Source organism: Athene cunicularia (assembly GCF_003259725.1).
Source record: "Athene cunicularia isolate RWA chromosome 5 unlocalized genomic scaffold, athCun1 chr5_part1, whole genome shotgun sequence".
Taxonomy (NCBI): Eukaryota; Metazoa; Chordata; class Aves; order Strigiformes; family Strigidae; genus Athene; species Athene cunicularia.
The window spans coordinates 15,735,352-15,754,406 of NW_020799101.1; the positions used below are offsets into that span (position 1 = coordinate 15,735,352).

A 19,055-nucleotide genomic window follows, 5' to 3' on the forward strand; every position below is an offset into this window, starting at 1 on the left:
GGGGGGGGGGGGGGGGGGGGGGGGGGGGGGGGGGGAAGTAGTTCTGTTAAATTAGTTATATCAGTAACAATAAGTCTAACATGGAGTTGGTATGTGATACAGAACCTCTAAGAGGTCTTCTGCAGACAAGCAAGATACCCTGGAGTTTCTGAAGCACCCGCAGACCCTGCAGGGGCTCCTTTGCCCCTTGATGTTAGCACTAAGATTAGAGGGTGTGGGGCATAACTCCCTTGTGAAACTAGCAAACCTTTGGGCTTAATAGAGCATTATAGGTACTGTAAAATAGAACATTATAGCTGTAAATGAAATGCATAATTATAGCAAAGGAAGATAAGGAAAAGAGTCCCCTGGGAATTAATCTTTTTTAAAAAGTCCAGTTTTAAGAGCTCAAAAAGAGAAACTGCTGGTTTCTTCCAGAAGAAACAGTTAAAATACAAGTTTCTGATTTTTAAATATTTGAAAAATAGAATAAAAGCAGCTTGGGTTTATATTTGAAATTAATTACAAGTCTGCTGTAGTGCTCAATGTATTGGACCTTGGCTTGTGCTGTTATTAAGGAAAACTCCTGCTTGTCTTTTGGGAGAATAGGGAAACTACCTAAAGTAGTCAACAGCTAAAGCAGGTGAGTTAGAGGCAAAGGCTTTTGTTTTTACTGTTTTGTATTTCTTCTGACAAAAGGTATTATCTGTGTATAAAATAACAGGGAAAAAACCAAACCTGCCTCTATATACTAATTTTTGCTGACTTTCTGACCTTTTAAAAATCTGCATGTTCATAACACCTTCCTTATTCCTGAGAACTCTGTATTCCTCGAAGTTGACTTAAAGCCTATCCATATTTTAGCCTTTCATAACTATCTCAAAGGCAACATAAGCTAGAAATATTCAGCAAGAAATAACTTTTTAAACTAATCACTTTCCTTGTAGAAATATTTCCTCTTCTCTGAAGTATGGAGGAGAGAAAACACACATCTAGTCAGAATGTAATGTCATACAGCTCTGATCATCTATCATTCCTATTGTAATATTTATAAATGCCATGTATTATTGTATTCTTCGTAGTAATTTTACTGAGAGTAAGTGACAAATGTGAGTGGATTCAGTCTCAGAAATCTTCCTTTGAAAATTTCTCAGATGAGATGTTATAAGGCTACATGATTTACTCTCAGTCAGTGGTGAGCACAAGGGCTAGGAGAGCTTGGGCATGCTTTACTTCTTAAAACCAAGCGCCATGAAGATTTAGTTGCAGTTTTCTTGCATGTGTTAGCTCACTTAGCTGCTCTTTGGAGCTGTGTAATTCCTCTTGTAGGGAAACCTTTCATAGATCCTGAATTTCAGTAAATACCCAGAAAAGCATTGCCATTGGTGATACACTGGGTGAGAACATTCCTCTTGCAGAGTAAGACTGCATCAGAGCTTCATGAAATTAAAAAGGAAAGGGTATAAGCAAATAAATAATAGAAAATAACAAATCCCTCAAATACTGTTCTAGAGTTGTTTTGAAGCAAGGTACAGTTTGGACAAAGGAATGAAATAGCAGGGTAAATCCCTCAGCTGTTTTTTCACAATAAACCTTCTGCTAATATTTGAAAGAGCTTGGCAATAAAAGTAAATGAAGTCTGTAACTGTGGGGCCATCAGAAATTGAAAATTTGATACATACAAGACCTGTACATAGTGAGGTGCTCACAGCAACAATTCCCTAAGTTAAATTTAGACCTGAATGACTGGTTTAATGTTTTGTTTTCCTGGAGATTTCTATTATGTTAATGCTGTGCAGCTTTTCCCTTCCCTTTTGTACAGCATGGACTAGTAAACACAGTAAACTTCCTGTACGTGTTCAGCAACTTTTACCATTGTAGTTCACAAGCAGAGAAAGGTGAATTCAAAAACTACCAAACTACTCTGAAAACAGAGAAGACCACTTTCTCCTCCTCCCAGCGCACACGTCAGTTCTGCTGTTCAGACACTTCTGAGAATGTTTAAGCTGTTCTGATTTACTGAGGTGTTTGTTTTTGTTTAATCTTCATATTTGATCCAAAATGATGCTTTATATTTCATTCTTGGTAAGGTAAGGGATAGAGGGTCAAACTTTGCAAGTGGCATCAAACTTTTCCCTTCCCTTTCTCAAGTTCTTTGGTGCCTTTGAGGGCAAGCACTAGCTTACAGCAATAACATAAAGAGGAATGTTGCTACTTCACTGAGCAGGCATTTCAGATAGTGCCAGGGTAGGACACATCTCTAAATGCCCTGGTTTTAGATTCCCACTCAGACTAGCTTTCAGGCTGTGTGGCTCCCTTTTTCAAAGACACAGAAAGGAGATGCTGAGAAAAATGGAGAGATGAAAATGTCAGATGTAGTTCAGGATCTCTTGAAAATTTGCAATTCACATAGGTGAAGGGGATGGGAAATGTGCCTGATAGAGACAGAGCTATCTTGGGCCCTGATAATTGCTAGGTAAAAATAAAGAAGATTACACTTGGTTTGTAGTATGGGTGAAATAAATCCAAAGCTTGGTCTTATTTGCTTAGATTCACAAAGCTCACTAGTTTCTACCATTGTCTGAAAGGCCTCCTACCAGCAGGGGCAATGATCAGATAATGTTTTGCTCACATTTTTCATCTTTGCAAAGTTTGCAATCAACATTGGATCTGTTGCTGAGAAGATGATCGTTTATCAACATAATTTATTCCTGTTTCTAGCTGTTTCACCTTCTAGCTTGATAACATTTCCCTGTTGCTCTGCCTTTCAAAGGGTTATGGATGGGAGCAAGCCCAACTGCACATTTTACTGGCAGAAAAGCAGCAAAAGCACTGCTTGGAGTGAGAGTAACATGCTTTGGCACCAGGAACCACACAGGGTGCCCTGGAGGGTGCAACGACTGCTGGGAAAGCATAAACCTTACCCCAGGGCTGAAATCTTGCATGTCCCTTAACCCTCCTGCACTCGTGGGGTCTGCCTACAAAGCTGAATTGATTACAGCTCACACAGTTTACCAGAACTATGAGAACAAATGAGAGACTGTAACTTCTTGAATTTTATGGTATGACATGTAGATTTACCAGGTTGGAAGAGGGCCAAAGGAGGTAGTATCCCCTCCCCTGAGCCCTGCAGGCACCACAGGAATTCTCTGTTGTAGACAAGGGATTGCTAGACCCCATCACCACTGCAAAATTCAAAGAGCTTAACGCACTAATGTTGTGAGACCAATTTAATATCCACTGCAGGAGTCTGATGTCATGTGAAATGGCAGGTCTGATGGTATCAAACACTACAATGAGTCTATCAAGTAGCAGACAATACCTTGACCCTAGTGAATAGCTAAGTTAACCTGTATCTAGTGATAAAGTAATAAAATGATTTTATCAGGAGTAGCTTGCACAGCTAGATTATATGTCTTTGTTAGAGTATGAATTTCCTCCTTTAGAAAACAACGTTTCCTGAAAATCAGATAGATCAAAACTGCTGCAAGTACCATGCCGAAAACAGCTAAACTGGAAAAGAAATAGGTGAATTTTCAACTGGCTGATGACAGTTTTTGAGAGGTGGGCTGGAGGATCCATTCCTAGGGTAGGTTCTCAGAACTGGTCTTGATGTTCCACTAATGAAGTAATTACAGGATTGGTCTCAGTATGAAAGATAGGAGAGCACAGATGAAGTGTCAGTGACATAAATTGCTTGATAACTTCATTACAGAGAACAATGGGAATATCTTGCAGATAGCACTGGACAATATTAATAGAACAACAGAGGTGGAATAATAAGAGAAAAAAGATGAAGCACTTCTGTTCCCCAAGAAGATGTGGTAACTGATGCTCCTTTATTCAACCTGATGTTGTAGAGGCACAGAAGAGCTGTTCAGCACTACACAAAGCTCCACTTAAGGCTTGCACACTGATATGCACATGGGTGTCCTCTAAAGCTTTGCTGTTTGTTGCATTACTCCTACAAGACCTCTTCAGCTCAGTTTAGCCACTCCTTTCTCTTAGCAAATGAAATACTGCTCTTTTCCCTGGGTAGCAGCTCTAAGTTCTCATGACTAGGCAAAATGTGAAGGTCTAATGGCCAAATAGTATTTGCCAGTATTGCTCCCTTTCTGCATTAAATACTTAATGGAGAGATTTGACTTCCAGATGAACTGGCTTTGTGCCCTGAAAGCACTTTACTTCTAGCACCTTGAGAACACTGTAGCAGACATTTAGAAAAATGGCAGAGATCCGCCATCTCCAGTGCCTCCAGTCGCTCTCATGTTTACCCTGTTGCCAAGGGTATTTGCAGTAATGCGGCATTTCCTGCACATTTTCACCACCGGCTTTGACAAGTATGGCCTTTGATGAAAGCCCAACTGTCTCCAATAGCAAAGACTGGAGGCCCATAGTATGGGTGGCTGACTGGCTGCTGTCCCAAAGTCTAATAGCTATTTCAGGTGCTGCTTTCCTTATTTCTTATCATAGAGGTAACTGCTTATTTTACTCTTGATTAAATTGACTAAAATTGAGTTGATATAAGTTCTGTTGCATTTTTCAAAAACATAAAAGATGTTCTAAACTTCAACTACAAAGTCATCCCCTGGAAAAGTTTGGGTCACTACTACTTTTTCTGTTGCTGAGACACACACTGATGGCTCTGTGCAACCAGAAAAGTCCTTAATGCAGAGGGCATTGCAGGCAGAATCTGTCCACTCTGTAAGTTAGTAATAATGCCTGTGTTCTCTTAATGCCTTCCGTCAAAGGGATACATGGACAGCTTCACTGAGTAATGGTGCAGTTTTTAAACAGCACGTTGGGCTCTGACAACAGAACAGTCTAAAAAGTAGGATTAACTTTATAATGTTCAAGTGAAATTACAATTTTAATTTCAAGCAGGTAGAACTCAGAGGAGATGGTATTTATCCAGGTTGTTCAAGCTAACACCCCTACCAGATGGGCTACTTAAGATGGTCTCAGTTTAATTTAGAACCTCTGACAACAGCTGTATACATATCCTGGTCTACATTAAATATAAACTCAGATTTTGATCCCCTGAAAAGCTTTTCTCATGGACCATCCCAATGGTCCCCAGCATCACTGATTTGTGTCATGGAAATCAGTACAAACAGGCCATGATCCTAATTGTCTAAATGGTACATTGTCTTTACTAAAAGAATTGGTGGATTGTTATTTTGTTTTTAAAATTTCAAACTCTTTTAAGAAATCCTAAAAGCAGAATGTGGCAGTGCAAGCATTGTTGAGTTCCCTTCTCAAGGAGAAGTCTACTCTGGAATGTGCTTCACTTCTTAAATGATAAACTTCAGAAAGCCATTTTACCTTGCCCTTCCAAGGCCAAACATGTCCTGATACACTGTTGCTTGAGCAGCTGGGACAGTAATTTCATATTATATTCATCTATCTGCTCCTGACTTAGCCAGTACACAAAGCATTTGCAATTGGAAGGAGGTCAGTTTTCAGATATCATGATATCCTCACCACAGAGGAGGAAAGCTCAAAATCAGATGCACATACTGGAAATGGCGTGTGTGTGTGTGTAACTATAGTGAAATTCAGGCTGTATTGCAAAAACCTTTATAGCCACAGCAGATAAAAACTGGATATACATCCAAATGTAGACTGTTTTTCTGCTGAAAACCCAGGGGAACTCTAATGATGACAATCTTAAGTGGGAATACACCATATTTCTATCGGAAGAACTAAGTATTCAAATACATGCTGATAGGGATTCGGTGATTAAGAGAACTGGTGTTCACCAAGAAGTCTATCTGCTCTTCCCAGAATGTCAGAGCTGACAAAAAAGCATGGTGAGAATTTAGACAGATTCCCTTTGTATATACCACAGCTCACAAAAACTAAATATGCTTCAAAGATTGAGCATTCATGTGGTGTTGGGTTGTCACAGGGTGGCTCTGCAGACTGACACAAGATCGGGGACCTTTTCCTGTCTGCACAGTGGTAACAGTTAATGGGTCACACTTTTCTTGTACTTCACACTCACATATTACTACAGCTATGTAGGAAATATTTTGTGAAAAGTTGGAGGAGGGTAATCTTTTTCCTCTTAAAATGACTATCAAAGCAGAAAGTTTCTGGAGAAACTGATTTTAAAAGAAAGATTTTTCATGAAAGATTTGGGGAATTTTACAAAAAAATATTTTAAAGATGTCTTTTTTGATCTTAAACAAAGGAGAAGACATACTGACTGCTGACAGCTTAGCAGGAGACCCAGATTCACTCTTGCTCTGTCTGGCCAACCAAACACTTTATTATCTTTACAAAGTGGAGCAGCTCCAAAAATGAGAGAATGAAAGAGCCCTACTCACTACTTCTTATTCCCCAGGCACTTGCTTAAGAAGGAGGATGCCTCATACAAAATATCCAATTTGTGCTACCCATTCCCAGGCAGATTTCTCTTGTGTGTCAGTGTGTTCTGTATTTTGGTTTCTTGCTTTTGTTAAAAATACTGTCAAGATTCCTTCATTCTAGATGGGAATTTCACTTCTTCCTTCTGCTCTTCCCAACTTTTCTGTGAAACAGAAATTTTGACTTCTGGTCAGCTTTGTTAATTTTGAAAAATGTTCTGATACAAGTTAATCATGTCACCATTGCACTTGTGTACCATCACTTCTGCAACTGCTGTAGAACATAAAGCGCTGCATAGAATTGCATGTGACAGTTTTTTGCAGCAGGCAGCAAAGGCTCGTGGCAGGATGTCAGGGCAGGAACAAGTGGAGAGGAAATGCCCAGATCTGATCCTGGAAAAGAATATAATGCTGCTAAGGAAAACAAACAGAGGAGAAATACTGCTGCTGGGGAGGAAGGAAGGATGGAAAAATAGAAAGAAAGGAGAAAGAGGGGTTTCATTTCCCAAGAAGGAAAAGGGTTCCAAAACAAATAATGAATAAGGATTCCTGACTGAGTCAGGTATATAACAGAGTTATAAGAGTTTTATCTGGGATTTTCATTTAAAATGTTATAAAACCTAGATACAGACACAGTTTAGATCCTTATTTTACCTAGCTTCAAAATAGTCCAAAATTTGAAATTGATTCTTGTATTTAAAGTCAAACTTTTATTTGATTTTTTAAAGTTATTTGACCATAGTCTATTTATCCTAAGTCAAACCTTACTGGTATGTTCCATTTAACCCTTTCAATAAAAACAGGCACAAATGTGCAGTGGGAACTACTTATACAGTAAACCTGTCTACAGTGATACATGATGCAAAGTGTAGCAGAATGAAATTCCAGATGTCTCATACTATACATCTATGACTGTAATCATGTTTCAAATGCCAATTTGTAGACTACATCTGTTGCTGCCTTCTTACATTAAAAAAAAAAAAAAAAAGTTTCCAACATGCTGAAGGAAACACCTACACAAAACTGACTCCACTTTGTTACTTCTACCTTCTTTTACTTCTGGGAAATGTCCCTTTTGTTTCTCAGAGGAATGATGTAAGAAGGTGAGAACTCACAGTTGTCTTATGCAACATGCCTGTACATGCTGTTTTTTAAAAAAATACTTATGTTATAAATTAAAACTTCTGTGAACAATATCCCAGCCATTCATGAGTTGCATTCATGTCTGATTCATTATGACTATTTAACTAAGTTGGAATAGTATCACTTTGAAAATAAACTTGCAACTCGAAAGAGGAAAAAAAAAAAAAGAGTAGAGCTATTGAGAAAGCTCTTGAGTTTTCAACCAGTGTCCTTGTTCTTGCAAACGGCTAGTCCATCTTCTTTATTATTTGACTTTCTTACTGTAAATCTTACAACAAATGAAGGCTTGTGAGAAGATAACTGCTTTTGCTTGTTTACCTGCCCATGAGGGATAGTCCCAGATCCTCATGACTTGGAAATTTTGTCATTAACTAGAAGAAAGAAAGATCCTTGCCCAAGCAAAGGAGAAGAAATAAACACAATGGTCTTGATCCTAATAGACTGACACATCAGAAATGTCTGATGAAAATATTTCTTGAATGTTTTTGTACAAAGTAAAAATCTGGGAACAAGGAAGAAAGTGGTCTAGTCTCCTTGTAGGATTGTCCCCTAGTAATGGGTAGGACAGGCCTACATGGATTATGCAGAGGAATATATATTGTATTTCTCTGACAAGAAGCTAATATATCTCTATCTGTGTTTGCCTATATAGGTGCATATATGCATGTGTCTATATGTATGTTTATGTGTGTATATAGAGAAAGAATTTCCACAAGACAAGTATGTCCTGCTCACCTTTAGTGCCACAAACCATTTGCCTGCTGTTTTACTGTTTACTCTGGGAGAAAGTGGTTTGCATGCTTCCAGTGCCCAGCACTGGAAGGACCAAGCACAGCAAACCTTTCTGGGTGATGCCAAGGAGAGCAGCCATCTGTGAGCTGGTCTTGAGCAGGTGAAGCGGGATCCTGCATGAGCAGCGTGTAGGAGGGCTCTCCAGAGTACAAACACAGTGTCTGAAGGGTTTGATTTAGATGACTCAGTCTAAAGAAATAAGAAATGCATCCTTGAGCTCAGATATCACAGACTGAGAGATGAGACCATTATAATAAATAACCTGATGACAGTAGACTGGTTGTAAGATTAATTGGCTGAAGTTCAGCATTAAGCTTAAGCTGTACAGTTGCAAAGGCTAAAATTTAACTTGGAGTGTATTTTATGTCCCACAGCAAAGTTTACCTGTTATGATAGCTGGGGAATATCCACTGCATAGGTTGCTTTCTTGTCTCCTGATTTCACAGCTAGGAAAACGAGCCTTTCACAGACCTTTCCCTCTGGAAAAACAAGGCAGAAAAAGGATGTGGCTATGCTATCATGTTTAGTAAGCAAGTTACCAGTGAACAAATGACTCATCTCTGCTAACAGATCTGTAAGACCTCATCTACTATAAACTGTCATTACTCTGCTGATGTGGATGGCACTGTGAGCATTCAATCCAGCTGAGGGTCTAGCCTGTGTGGCTAACTGTGTCACTCTGTCCCTCATCTGGTTCGTTGCTTGGTGTGTGGTTTGCCCCTGTCCAGCAGGTAGGACCCAGAGCACAGCTCTGCAGATATTGCCATACTGTTTGTGTTATCCTGATGACCAGAGGCTTTGGTGATAATGTACAAAAGTTGTGCAAGCACGGGGATAGGCTTTGCCTCAAGGGGTTTATAACCTTAAGCAGAAGCCAAATATAATACAGAGAATGTACAATATAACTTGCTATAGGGAAAGACTTCTGGAGAAGGAGATGAGAGGGTGAGTGCAGACCTGAGCTAAAACCTCCTCGCATATACTGCAGTATTGCTGTCTTCCTACTTGTTTAAAGATCAGGTCCCACCTTTGAATTATGAAGGCTTCACAGTCGCTTTTTTGTAAAAATTCTCAGTGTACCTGATAAAACAGTTCCAGTTTACTGGCATGTCCACTATTAGCAGGCAGTTTACCCTTCACATCAAGAGAGTGGCTTGGGTTATTCTTTGCTTCATGTGTGTGGGCAGAGAACTCACATGACCCTCTGGAGGGGAACCTGCTGTGCTTCTGTTGTACCCCACGACACCAGAGCAGCAGCCCTTCAGTCAGTCAGCAGACAGGATCATAGGAGCATGTAGAATCATATAGCCACGGCAAAGGACCAGAGCTCCTCCAGCAACATACTGCAGGAGGAAAACCAGCTATGGCCACTTCTGTCTCTGGGCATACCTGTATGTATCCTGTCAATATCTAACCATAGTTCGCTCTCTTTTTTTTGTGGAGTTTACCTGTAATCTCAGATAACATGAGTGGCAGAAATGGATTTATGCATTTTGACAGCTCCATTCTCTACAAATCAGCCTAGTCTGAAGTCTGCCGTTGCAACACTATCACCACTCTGGCATACTTCAGCGTGCAAAGCTCAGCACTAGTGGATCTGCAAACCTTGATGATCAGATTTGTTTTCAGGGATCACAAAAAACATCCCAAACTTGCTAAATTGAGTTCAGAAGTTAACACGTGGGGGAGGTAAATATAGCACAGCAGCAAAATTAAGTCAAATCCACCCACCCCTTCACGGAACATCAAGAGTCCTGAAACATTTTGTTGAGGTTTGATGTAGCAGCTTGTCTTGGACTTGCTTATCATCAGACTGAAGTTAGCATGCTTTCAGCAGACAACTTTGCTCTTCTTGGTTTTCTGCTCTGTAGCCCATTTGTGTCTGCTCCCCAATATTTAACTCCTTAGTTGGGTGTTGGACCACGACCAGGGTCCCTCAGTCCCAGGGCATTACTTCTAAGTAAATGAGGTGTTACCACTGTGGTAAAGTCTGTGTGAAGACAGCAGCCTATGAAGTCCGAATTTAAAGTGTTGCTGTGGTGCTCTTACCCTCTGCTTTCCCACTGTGGTTGAGCTTACCTACCTCAGGGCTGACACAGTACAGGGATGCCCTCTCCTCCCTCCGTCCCTGGTCAGAGGCACCTGGCTGAGGGGAGAAGTTGGTCCACCCACCTGCCTGCCAACCGCTGGGCTTGTGAGTCAGCACCCAGAGACTGCCCCATAGGGTGTGATTCTTTAGTAGCTACCCATTCACCCAGAGTTACTCTGGTTATGGAGGAATGGCTAAGGAGAGCTTTCCTGTCTAATGCACCGTGTTTCTTTACAGTTCTGTGTGACCCAGCCAGAGGCATAACTTTTCAGCTCAATACGTGAAGTATGCTAAATGCAGGAAGGAAGGAAGATAAACTGTTAGATAAGGTAGGGGAATGTATGGAGTACAGAGAGAGAGCTTTAAAAAACCATGAGTGACAACAGAACAAGGCTGACATGTTACTTCAAAAGAAAAGTGGAGGGTTTAGCTAAATGGCATTTATTTTCAGGGGTTTTTTACTGTATATTGATTAGCATTGCTAATGAGTTCAGGTATACTTTTGCTGTTGACTTGGCTGCTGGGAGGGAATTTGTTTTGAAAGCAAAGCTCTATTCTCTGATGAGTTTTCCTAGACTTGTAATATATATATATTTTTTTTCCTACTGTGACTTTGAAAACAGTGGGATTTAGGTTTCTAAGAGGTTTTTACCCCCCTTTTCCCATGAAAAACAGACTATCAAACACTGACTATTCTTAAGCAGTGAATTTTAGGGGTTTTAGAGCACTAAAATTCTCTTAAATTCCTCCTGTTTTCTGTTGGAGAAAAGACTTCAAATACTATGAAGTATATACTACAAATACTATAGCTATGAGAATTTTAGAAAGCTGTGTTCCAGTGCAATTATGAGATCCTTATTTCAGGAAGCTCTAACTCAGTAGGAAATGCAGTTTTTCTGTTGGATTGTCGGTACAAAATGTTCAGGTAACTTTGAGTAACTCAGTTAATCTTGTTCTAGCTTGCACAGGGCCCAGTGGAAAACCTGACAAAGATTTTCTGGAGGTGTCTCTGCTCTATTACAAAGTCTTTATTAACTGGGGTACATTTATCCCTTCTCTTTGTGTTTTCGCTATTCATACTGAAAACAAGAGAAATATATTTGAAAGTCTATGAATGATTCTGAAGTGTGAAAATGCTTCTCTTCATTTTTCTCTTAACAATTGCACATTCTCAGAGAAGAGCAGTCAAGATAAAAATCATATGACAGATATTACTCAATATCCTGATACTTCAGTCTTAGAGACTCTCTTATAAAAATAATTTATTTTCTCCTGTCTTCTAACTGCTTTAAGAAAATATGTACAGCTGTTCAAGATAAAAGTATTCTCTTATCACAGGAGACAGAATGTGTAAGATTACATAGAGTGTATTAAAATAAGGATTCTAATGACAAACTATTTGAACTCTTTTGGGTTTATAGTTATTTTGCTATTATTATAGAACGGCTGCTTAGGTTACTGAGTAATGGAAAATGAATAGCTACAAGTATAGCATATTCGTCAACCTTTTGTCTTTTTGTTATAGGACCTAGTTACAATCCCAGTTCTAAGTTTTTCTTTGTATCAGTATTTTATAAATCATGCTCCTACTGCATTTATTTTATTTGGATACAGACATTAGAGAGAAATTTATAGTGTTGCTTAAAGGTCATTCAAAACTTTCTTCTTCATCACATAACACACACACACACACACACTGTCCCACAAAGTTTACAATCAAAATAATAATCAGAGAGAAAACAGTATGTACAGAAAATACAGGGAAAGCCTCTGGTTTCTCCCCACTATTTTGTAGACCATTTCTCAGCTGAAAACAAAGCTAGCTGTTTGTACTTTCGAGGGGGTGTGGGTTTTTTTTTTTTGGTGAGATGAAAGAACGTGTGCCCGTGGTGTGATCAGAGACATGAAATGTCTTCCAGACAGAAGAAATCCTTACTCTCCAGCAGCCCATACACTAGAAAGTACCCATGGCAGGTGAAAAGCCTTTGATATGTTGGGTACTTGGAAATAAAGCATATTCTTATAAATACCACAGCTCTGCAAAACCTAACAAGTTACAAAATCACATTAGCAATAATTATTTTTCTCCTCTTTGTTCCTGGAACACTAACAACATAGGATCTTATGTCACCAAACCAGAAATATATTAAGAATTCAAGAAGTGGTTTTCAAGAAGCAACAAATCATACTGAATTTAAATAATGAGCAATTTTTGTATTAGAGAGAAGTGGAAAGACATACCTTGACTGCAAATTCACCACTGAGCAGGTACAAATGGGTGAAGTGCAACACAACTCCGGGAACAGCCAAGCTCCTTCTGTTGTGTGAATGAGTCTAACTTCTGGTTTTCTGCCCCTCCCTGAACAGAACAGACTCATCCCTCTGTTGATGACATCAGATTCCTGGATTTTCTCCCACACTATATTTTAAAAACAATGTTTATCTAATGCATCCAGTATGAGGTCGCTTATACTTGAATATGGGTGGTAAACAACACAAAACCAGCTAAAATAGTGATGTGCCACAGTATGTGTATAAAAGTCATGTGTTTGCACAACAACATCCAAAAGTGTATGCACACATATGCACACACACACACAAATCTCATCTTGATTCTGGAGGATGGTGGATGTATTTTTTTTTTTTTAACTTGTGTTAGACACAATCCAGAGCTAGACAAGTCAGCTTTCAGCAGGACTTGGATCTATAAAACAGAGATCATGCATGTCATTTACAATCTAACATATTATACTTCTTTTTCCATGGGAAGAAATTAACTGTTTATGTTCCTGGAAGACACTGCTCTTCCTCAGCAGAAGTCTCTGGCTACTTGGTCTGCTGAGAATTAATACAGAATCCAAATACCCCTTAAAGATATTAAATTGGACTAAGGTTTCTTCAAGCTTATTATTGAGGTTTGAACTCAGCCAGCAGCCAGTTGCCACGTGGCCGGCCATTCACCTCCCCCCTCCCCGGTGAAATAGGGGGAAGGACAAAAAGAAGAAACTTCATAGGATGAATAAAAAAAAAAAAGAAATTTACTAATCATTACAAGAAAACAACAGTAACAATAGTGAGTCTAAAAAAATGGGTAAAATGCAGCAGTGGCTTACCGAGCACGGCGACCGCCACCCCTGCCCACAGCAGCACAGCAACCGCACCAGGAAACTGAAAACCACGTGTGCCAGAGAGAGCCCGCGTCCATCTATATACACTGAGCATGACATCACCGGGTATGGAATACTCCAATGATCGATCAGACCCGGCCCTCTAGCTGTGCTCCCTCTCAAACCAAGGAAAGTTAACTCTATCTTAGCCAAAACCAGGATAGTCTCCACCCCTTATTCCACACCATTGACGTCATGCTCAGTTTCCAAATACATCCTAAGCAATCACCCCGCTTTTTCCCAGGTCTCACAGATTTAATTCCCTTAGTCTATCGGACATCCTTCTGCTGAGTTCATTTAGTCCATAACTTTGGGTTTCATCTGTCATGACAGTCTTTAAGGCTGGAGGAATGAGGTGGAGTTGGCTCAGTTGGTGGAGCAGGAGGCTTTGGATGTGGCACGGGAATGTTGCGAGGCACCGATTGCAATAACAGGGATATTTGACAGCTTGGTTCATTGGCTATTCTCACCTAAAATCAAATCTCCCTGAGGCACGCATCGGACTTCTCTGTCCTTCTGCATTACCCACCAAGTACACCCAGGTTCTTGGGCAAAAATAATCCCATGCATGGGTTTACATTTACCCAGTGCAGAAGTAACCCAGATGGTCTTCCCCAGCATATTTCTAATGCATACTACAGGGGCTTTATCCCCATCCACAGTATGCAGGAGGTTTGACTGAGCAGGGCCAGCTTGCTTGGCAGATCCTCTAGTACTGACTAACCAGGTGGCTTTTGCTAAATGCATGTCCCAGTGTTTGAAAGTTCCACCACCCATTGCTCTCAGTGTAGTTTTCAGCAGTCCATGGTGCATGGTAGGGAATGCGATACATCCCCTCAATGCCATGTTCTTTGGCACAGGTGTCTATAAGGTTGCTTCGGAGGTGTGTCCCATTATCTGACTCAATCCTTTCTGGTGTGCCATGCTGCCATAAGACTTTCTTCTCAAGGCCTAAAATGGTGTTCTGGGCAGTGGCATGGGGCACAGCATAAGTTTCCAACCAGCCAGTGGCTGCCTCCACCATTGTAAGCACATAGTGTTTGCCATGCCGAGTTTGTGGAAGCATGATATAATCAATCTGCCAGGCCTCCCCATGTTTATATTTTGACCACCATCCTCCATACCAAATGGGTTTTAACTGTTTGGCTTGCTTGATCATAGCACATGTCACATTCATGGATTAACTGTGCAATAGCATCCATGGTTAAATCCACCCCTCTGTCACGAGCCCATCTATATGTTGCATCTCTTCCCTGATGGCCTGAGGAGTCATGAGCCCAGCGAGCCATAAATTGTTCACCCTAATGTTGCCAGTCCAGATCTACTCGAGACACCTTGATCTTGGTAGCCTGATCTGCCTGGTGGTTGTTCTGATGTTCTTCAGTGGCCCAGCTCTTGGGTACATGAGCGTCTACATGGCGTACTTTCACAACCAGATTCTCTACCTGAGCAGCAGTATCTTGCCATCATTCAGCAGCCCAGACGGGTTTGCCTCTGTGCTGCCAGTTGCTCTGCTTCCACTGCTGTAACCACCCCCACAGCACATTTACCCCATCCATGAGTCAGTACAGAGGTAGAGCACCGGCCACTTTTCTCACTCAACGATATCCAAGGCCAGCTGGATGGCTTTCACCTCTGCGAACTGACTTGATTCACTTTCTCCTTCAGCAGCTTCATTGACCCGTTGTGTGGGGCTCCACACAGCTGCCTCCACCTTCGATGTTTTCCCACAATGCAACAGGACCCGTTGGTAAACAGGGCACATCGCTTCTCATTATCCACTAGTTTATTATATGGTGGGGCCTCTTCAGCACACATTACTTCTTCCTCTGGCCCCATTCCAAAAATCTTTGCCTTCTGGCTCATTTGTGATCACTTCCAATATTCCTGGATGGCCGGGGCTGCCTATTCGAGCCTGATGTGTGATTAATGCGACCCATTTATTCCGTGTGGCATCAGTTGCATGGTGTGTAGAGGGGACACTCCCTTTGAACATCCAGCCCAGCCCTGGCAGTCGGGGAGCCAGGAGGAGCTGTGCTTCAGTCCCCATCACCTGTGAAGCAGCTTGGACACCTTCATATGCTGCCAGTATCTCCTTTTTAGTTGGAGTATAGAGGTCTTCTGATCTTCTGTATCCTCGACTCCAAAACCCCAGGGGTGGACCCTGAGTCTCCCCTGGTGCTCTCTGCCAGAGACTCCAGGTAGGGCCATTCTTCCCAGCTGCAGAGCAGAGCACATCTTTAACATCTTGCCCTGTCCGAACTTGGCCCAAGAGCTACTGCATGAACTATTTCCTGATTAATTTGTTCAGAAGCTTGTCGTTGCTCTGGGACTCTTTTTCTGAGTCACTTGATAGAGAGGGCTTACAATCTGACTGTAATTTGGAATGTGCAGTCTCCAGAAACCCACAACACCCAAGAAAGCTTGGGTCTCCTTTCTGTTAGTCGGTGGGGACATAGCTGTCATTTTGTTAATCACCTCCATTGGAATCTGACGACGTTCATCTTCCCACTTTACTCCTAAAAACTGGATCTCTCGTGCAGGTCCCTTGACTTTACCACACTTTATGGCAAAACCGTCTCTCAGAAGGATTTGGATTAGTTTCTTCCCTTTCTCGAAAACTTCTTCCCCTGTATTACCCCATACAATGATGTCATCGATGTACTGTAAATGTTCTGGGGCTTCACCCTGTTCCAGTGCAGCCTGGATCAGTCCATAGCAAATAGTGGGGCTGTTTCCACCCCTGGGGCAGTCGATTCCAGGTGTATTGGACACCTCTCCAGGTAAAAGCAAACTATGGCCTGCACTCTACTGCCAGAGGGATGGAGAAAAATGCGTTGGCAATATCAGTCGTGGTGTACCACTTGGCTGCCTTCATTCTAGTTCATACTGAAGTTCTAACATATCTGGCACGGCAGCACTCAGCGGTGGTGTGACTTCATTCAGGCCACGATAGTCTACTGTCAATCTCCACTCTTCATTAGACTTTCACACTGGCCATGTGGGGCTGTTAAAAGGGGAGCGCGTCTTGCTGATGACTCCTTGGCTCTCTAGCTGATGAATCACTTTATGGAGAGGGATTACAGTCTCGATTGGTGCGGTATCGCTGTCAGTGCACTGTTGTAGTGGCAGTTGGCACCCATTGTTCTTCAACCCTCAGCAGTCCCACAACAGAAGGATCTTCTGATAGACGTGGTAACACAGACAGCTGTTTAATTCCTTCTGTTTCCAAAGCAGCTATACCAAAAGCCCACCAATGCCCTTTTGGGTCCTTAAAATACCCTCTCCTGAGATAATCTATGCCAAGAATACATGGAGCATCTGGGCCAGTCACAGTGGGGTGTTTTTATCACTCTTTTCCACTTAAGCTCACCTCAGCCTCCAATACAGTCAACTGTTGAGACCCCCCCTGTCACTCCTGAAATACAAATGGGTTCTGCCCCTTTAAAATTTGACAGCATTGGGGTGCATTGAGCACCAATGTCCACTAGAGCCTTATACTGCTGGGGGGTCAGATGTGCCAGGCCCTTGAATCCACACGGTCCAGTAAACTCAGTTGTCCCTGCCCTCCCTCTGCCTGGAGGCAGGGCGCCTCTAATGTTGGTCATAATACCCTGCTAATGGCAAACAGGTTAGCGTGGTGTACATGGGTTTCAGCCTCATCTTGATCTCTCAGTTCCTGTGAATACAAATTGGAAGTTCTTCTCATAAGATTGTGAGCAAAGTCAACTTTTCTGCTCTGTTTGGACACTTGACTACTGGAAACCGGAGCAGTATTTCTCCTAAAAGAACCATGTTTTGTACTTGTTCTTCCTTCTAGCTCACATACTCGCTCTTCTAGGAGGTAGGTAGGTTTTCCATGCCATTTCTTCATGTCTTCTCCATAGTCATGCAGGCAATGCCACAGCTTCCCCCATGATGTGTACCTCTTCTCTTGAGTAGAGAAATGAATGCTCCTAATAGCCAAGATTCTAGTCCATGCACGTGGGGAATAGGACATGTCCTCTTTAAATTGCTGTAAATTTGAGATTATTTGTTCACAGCTGCGATAAGGGAGGAAGAGAGACTTTCTTCCTATTGTCACAATCCATGAGCCAATTCATTCACTGTTGGTCCCTCTTTATCTTTCCAGTTCATTAATGCTAATGCATTGGCATATGATGATGGTGTGTGCTCCGTACAAACTTCCTCCACATAGGCTGGGTACTCATCTGGATTTGTGGGTAGCTGTGCATTATCTGGGTCATAGTAAACTATCTCCCACACAGCTAGCTCCCTCAAGTATTGAATGCCTCTTTTCATAGTGGTCCACTGACTTGGTTGACATGCAAAATCTTCCTTGAAGGGATACCTCTCCCTCACACTTGACAGAAGTCACCTCCAGAGACAGATTTTGTGTCTCCTTTCCAATGGCTTTGTCAATACCCCCTTCCCTAGACAGGGATCCCAGCTGCCTGGCTTCCCTGCCCTCTAGTTCCATGCCACTGGCCCCGCTATCCCAGCACCAGAGCAGCCAGGTAACAAGCTGCTCACCTGGATGGCAGCTGAAATCTCTTCTTATGTCTAACAACTCACTCAGGGATAAGGACTGGGTGACTATCACTTGCTCTGCCTTCTCCTCCTCCTGTTCTCATGATGGGCCTGGTTCATCATCAGCCTGTACGCCATCGGGGGATTTTCTTGTGTATTTCTTCTTCTGTATGGAAGCAACTGACTCTGTCATGGCTTGGTTCTCTGGTTCAGCTGCAGCACCTGTTCTCAAGCTTGTAGTGGCTGCAGTTTCTGTTACTTGGTTACCAGGTGCAGAGCCCTTCTCTTCCTCTTGAGGATGCTGAACAGTGTTTAATAGCACTCGGTAATCATGGGCTATGCCCCAGCATACTGCAGTGAGCTGTGCCTCTCTGGAATTACCCAGGTGACAACATACGTTTTCCAAATGTTTTACTAGTCCTTCAGGCTTCTGCACCTGTGCAGGAGTGAAGTTCCAATATACTGGAGGTGCCCACTGTTCTAAGTACTTGCCCATGCTACTCCACACCCCCAGCCACTCATAATTCTCCAACCTTGGGGTAGATTTCCAAGTGATACTCTTAAATAGTTGCTTAACACTGAAGAAAACCTGAACCACATTCAGGAACACACTAGCCCCTAGCAGCAAGGCAACCATGTTAATGTCAACATTTCAAAGATATTTGAACTTCCCAAGTTCCTTAAACACAATTGTGAATAGCCCCAAGGCCAATGACTGAACTATCAGCAATGAGCATCATGTAGTACAATAGAAACAAAATCTTAACCCAGGGACTGTAAGCAACAGCATGGGAAACACATATTGCAGATCAGATGATAAGATCTTAAAGAGCCAAGCAACCCACATTTTAACGCATTTTGTTGTTATCTCAAAAGAAAAAAGAAACCTTGTGCCCCATGTTGGGCACCAAAAACTGTTGGGGTTTGAACTCAGCCAGTGGCCAGCCGTTCACTTCCCCCTCTCCCTGGTGAAATAAGGGAGGG

The 19,055-nt window shown here is 41.9% G+C and overlaps 1 protein-coding gene across 2 annotated transcripts in view; it reads right to left on the reverse strand.

Moving 5' to 3' along the window:
- Positions 1-12,685, reverse strand: part of BDKRB2 (bradykinin receptor B2) — a 24,055-nt gene extending 11,370 nt beyond the window's left edge. The window contains exon 1 of one of the 2 annotated variants that reach the window (XM_026849634.1): positions 12,616-12,685. Coding sequence is in view for 1 of the 2 variants with exons in the window: in XM_026849633.1 (XP_026705434.1) it covers positions 7,755-7,842 (88 nt within the window). In the remaining variant the exon portion in view is untranslated. Of the gene's footprint in view, positions 1-7,754; positions 7,851-12,615 lie in introns of those variants that run through there. The other variant, XM_026849633.1, reaches the window with a different exon arrangement.
- Between the last annotated feature and the right edge of the window lie 6,370 nt (positions 12,686-19,055).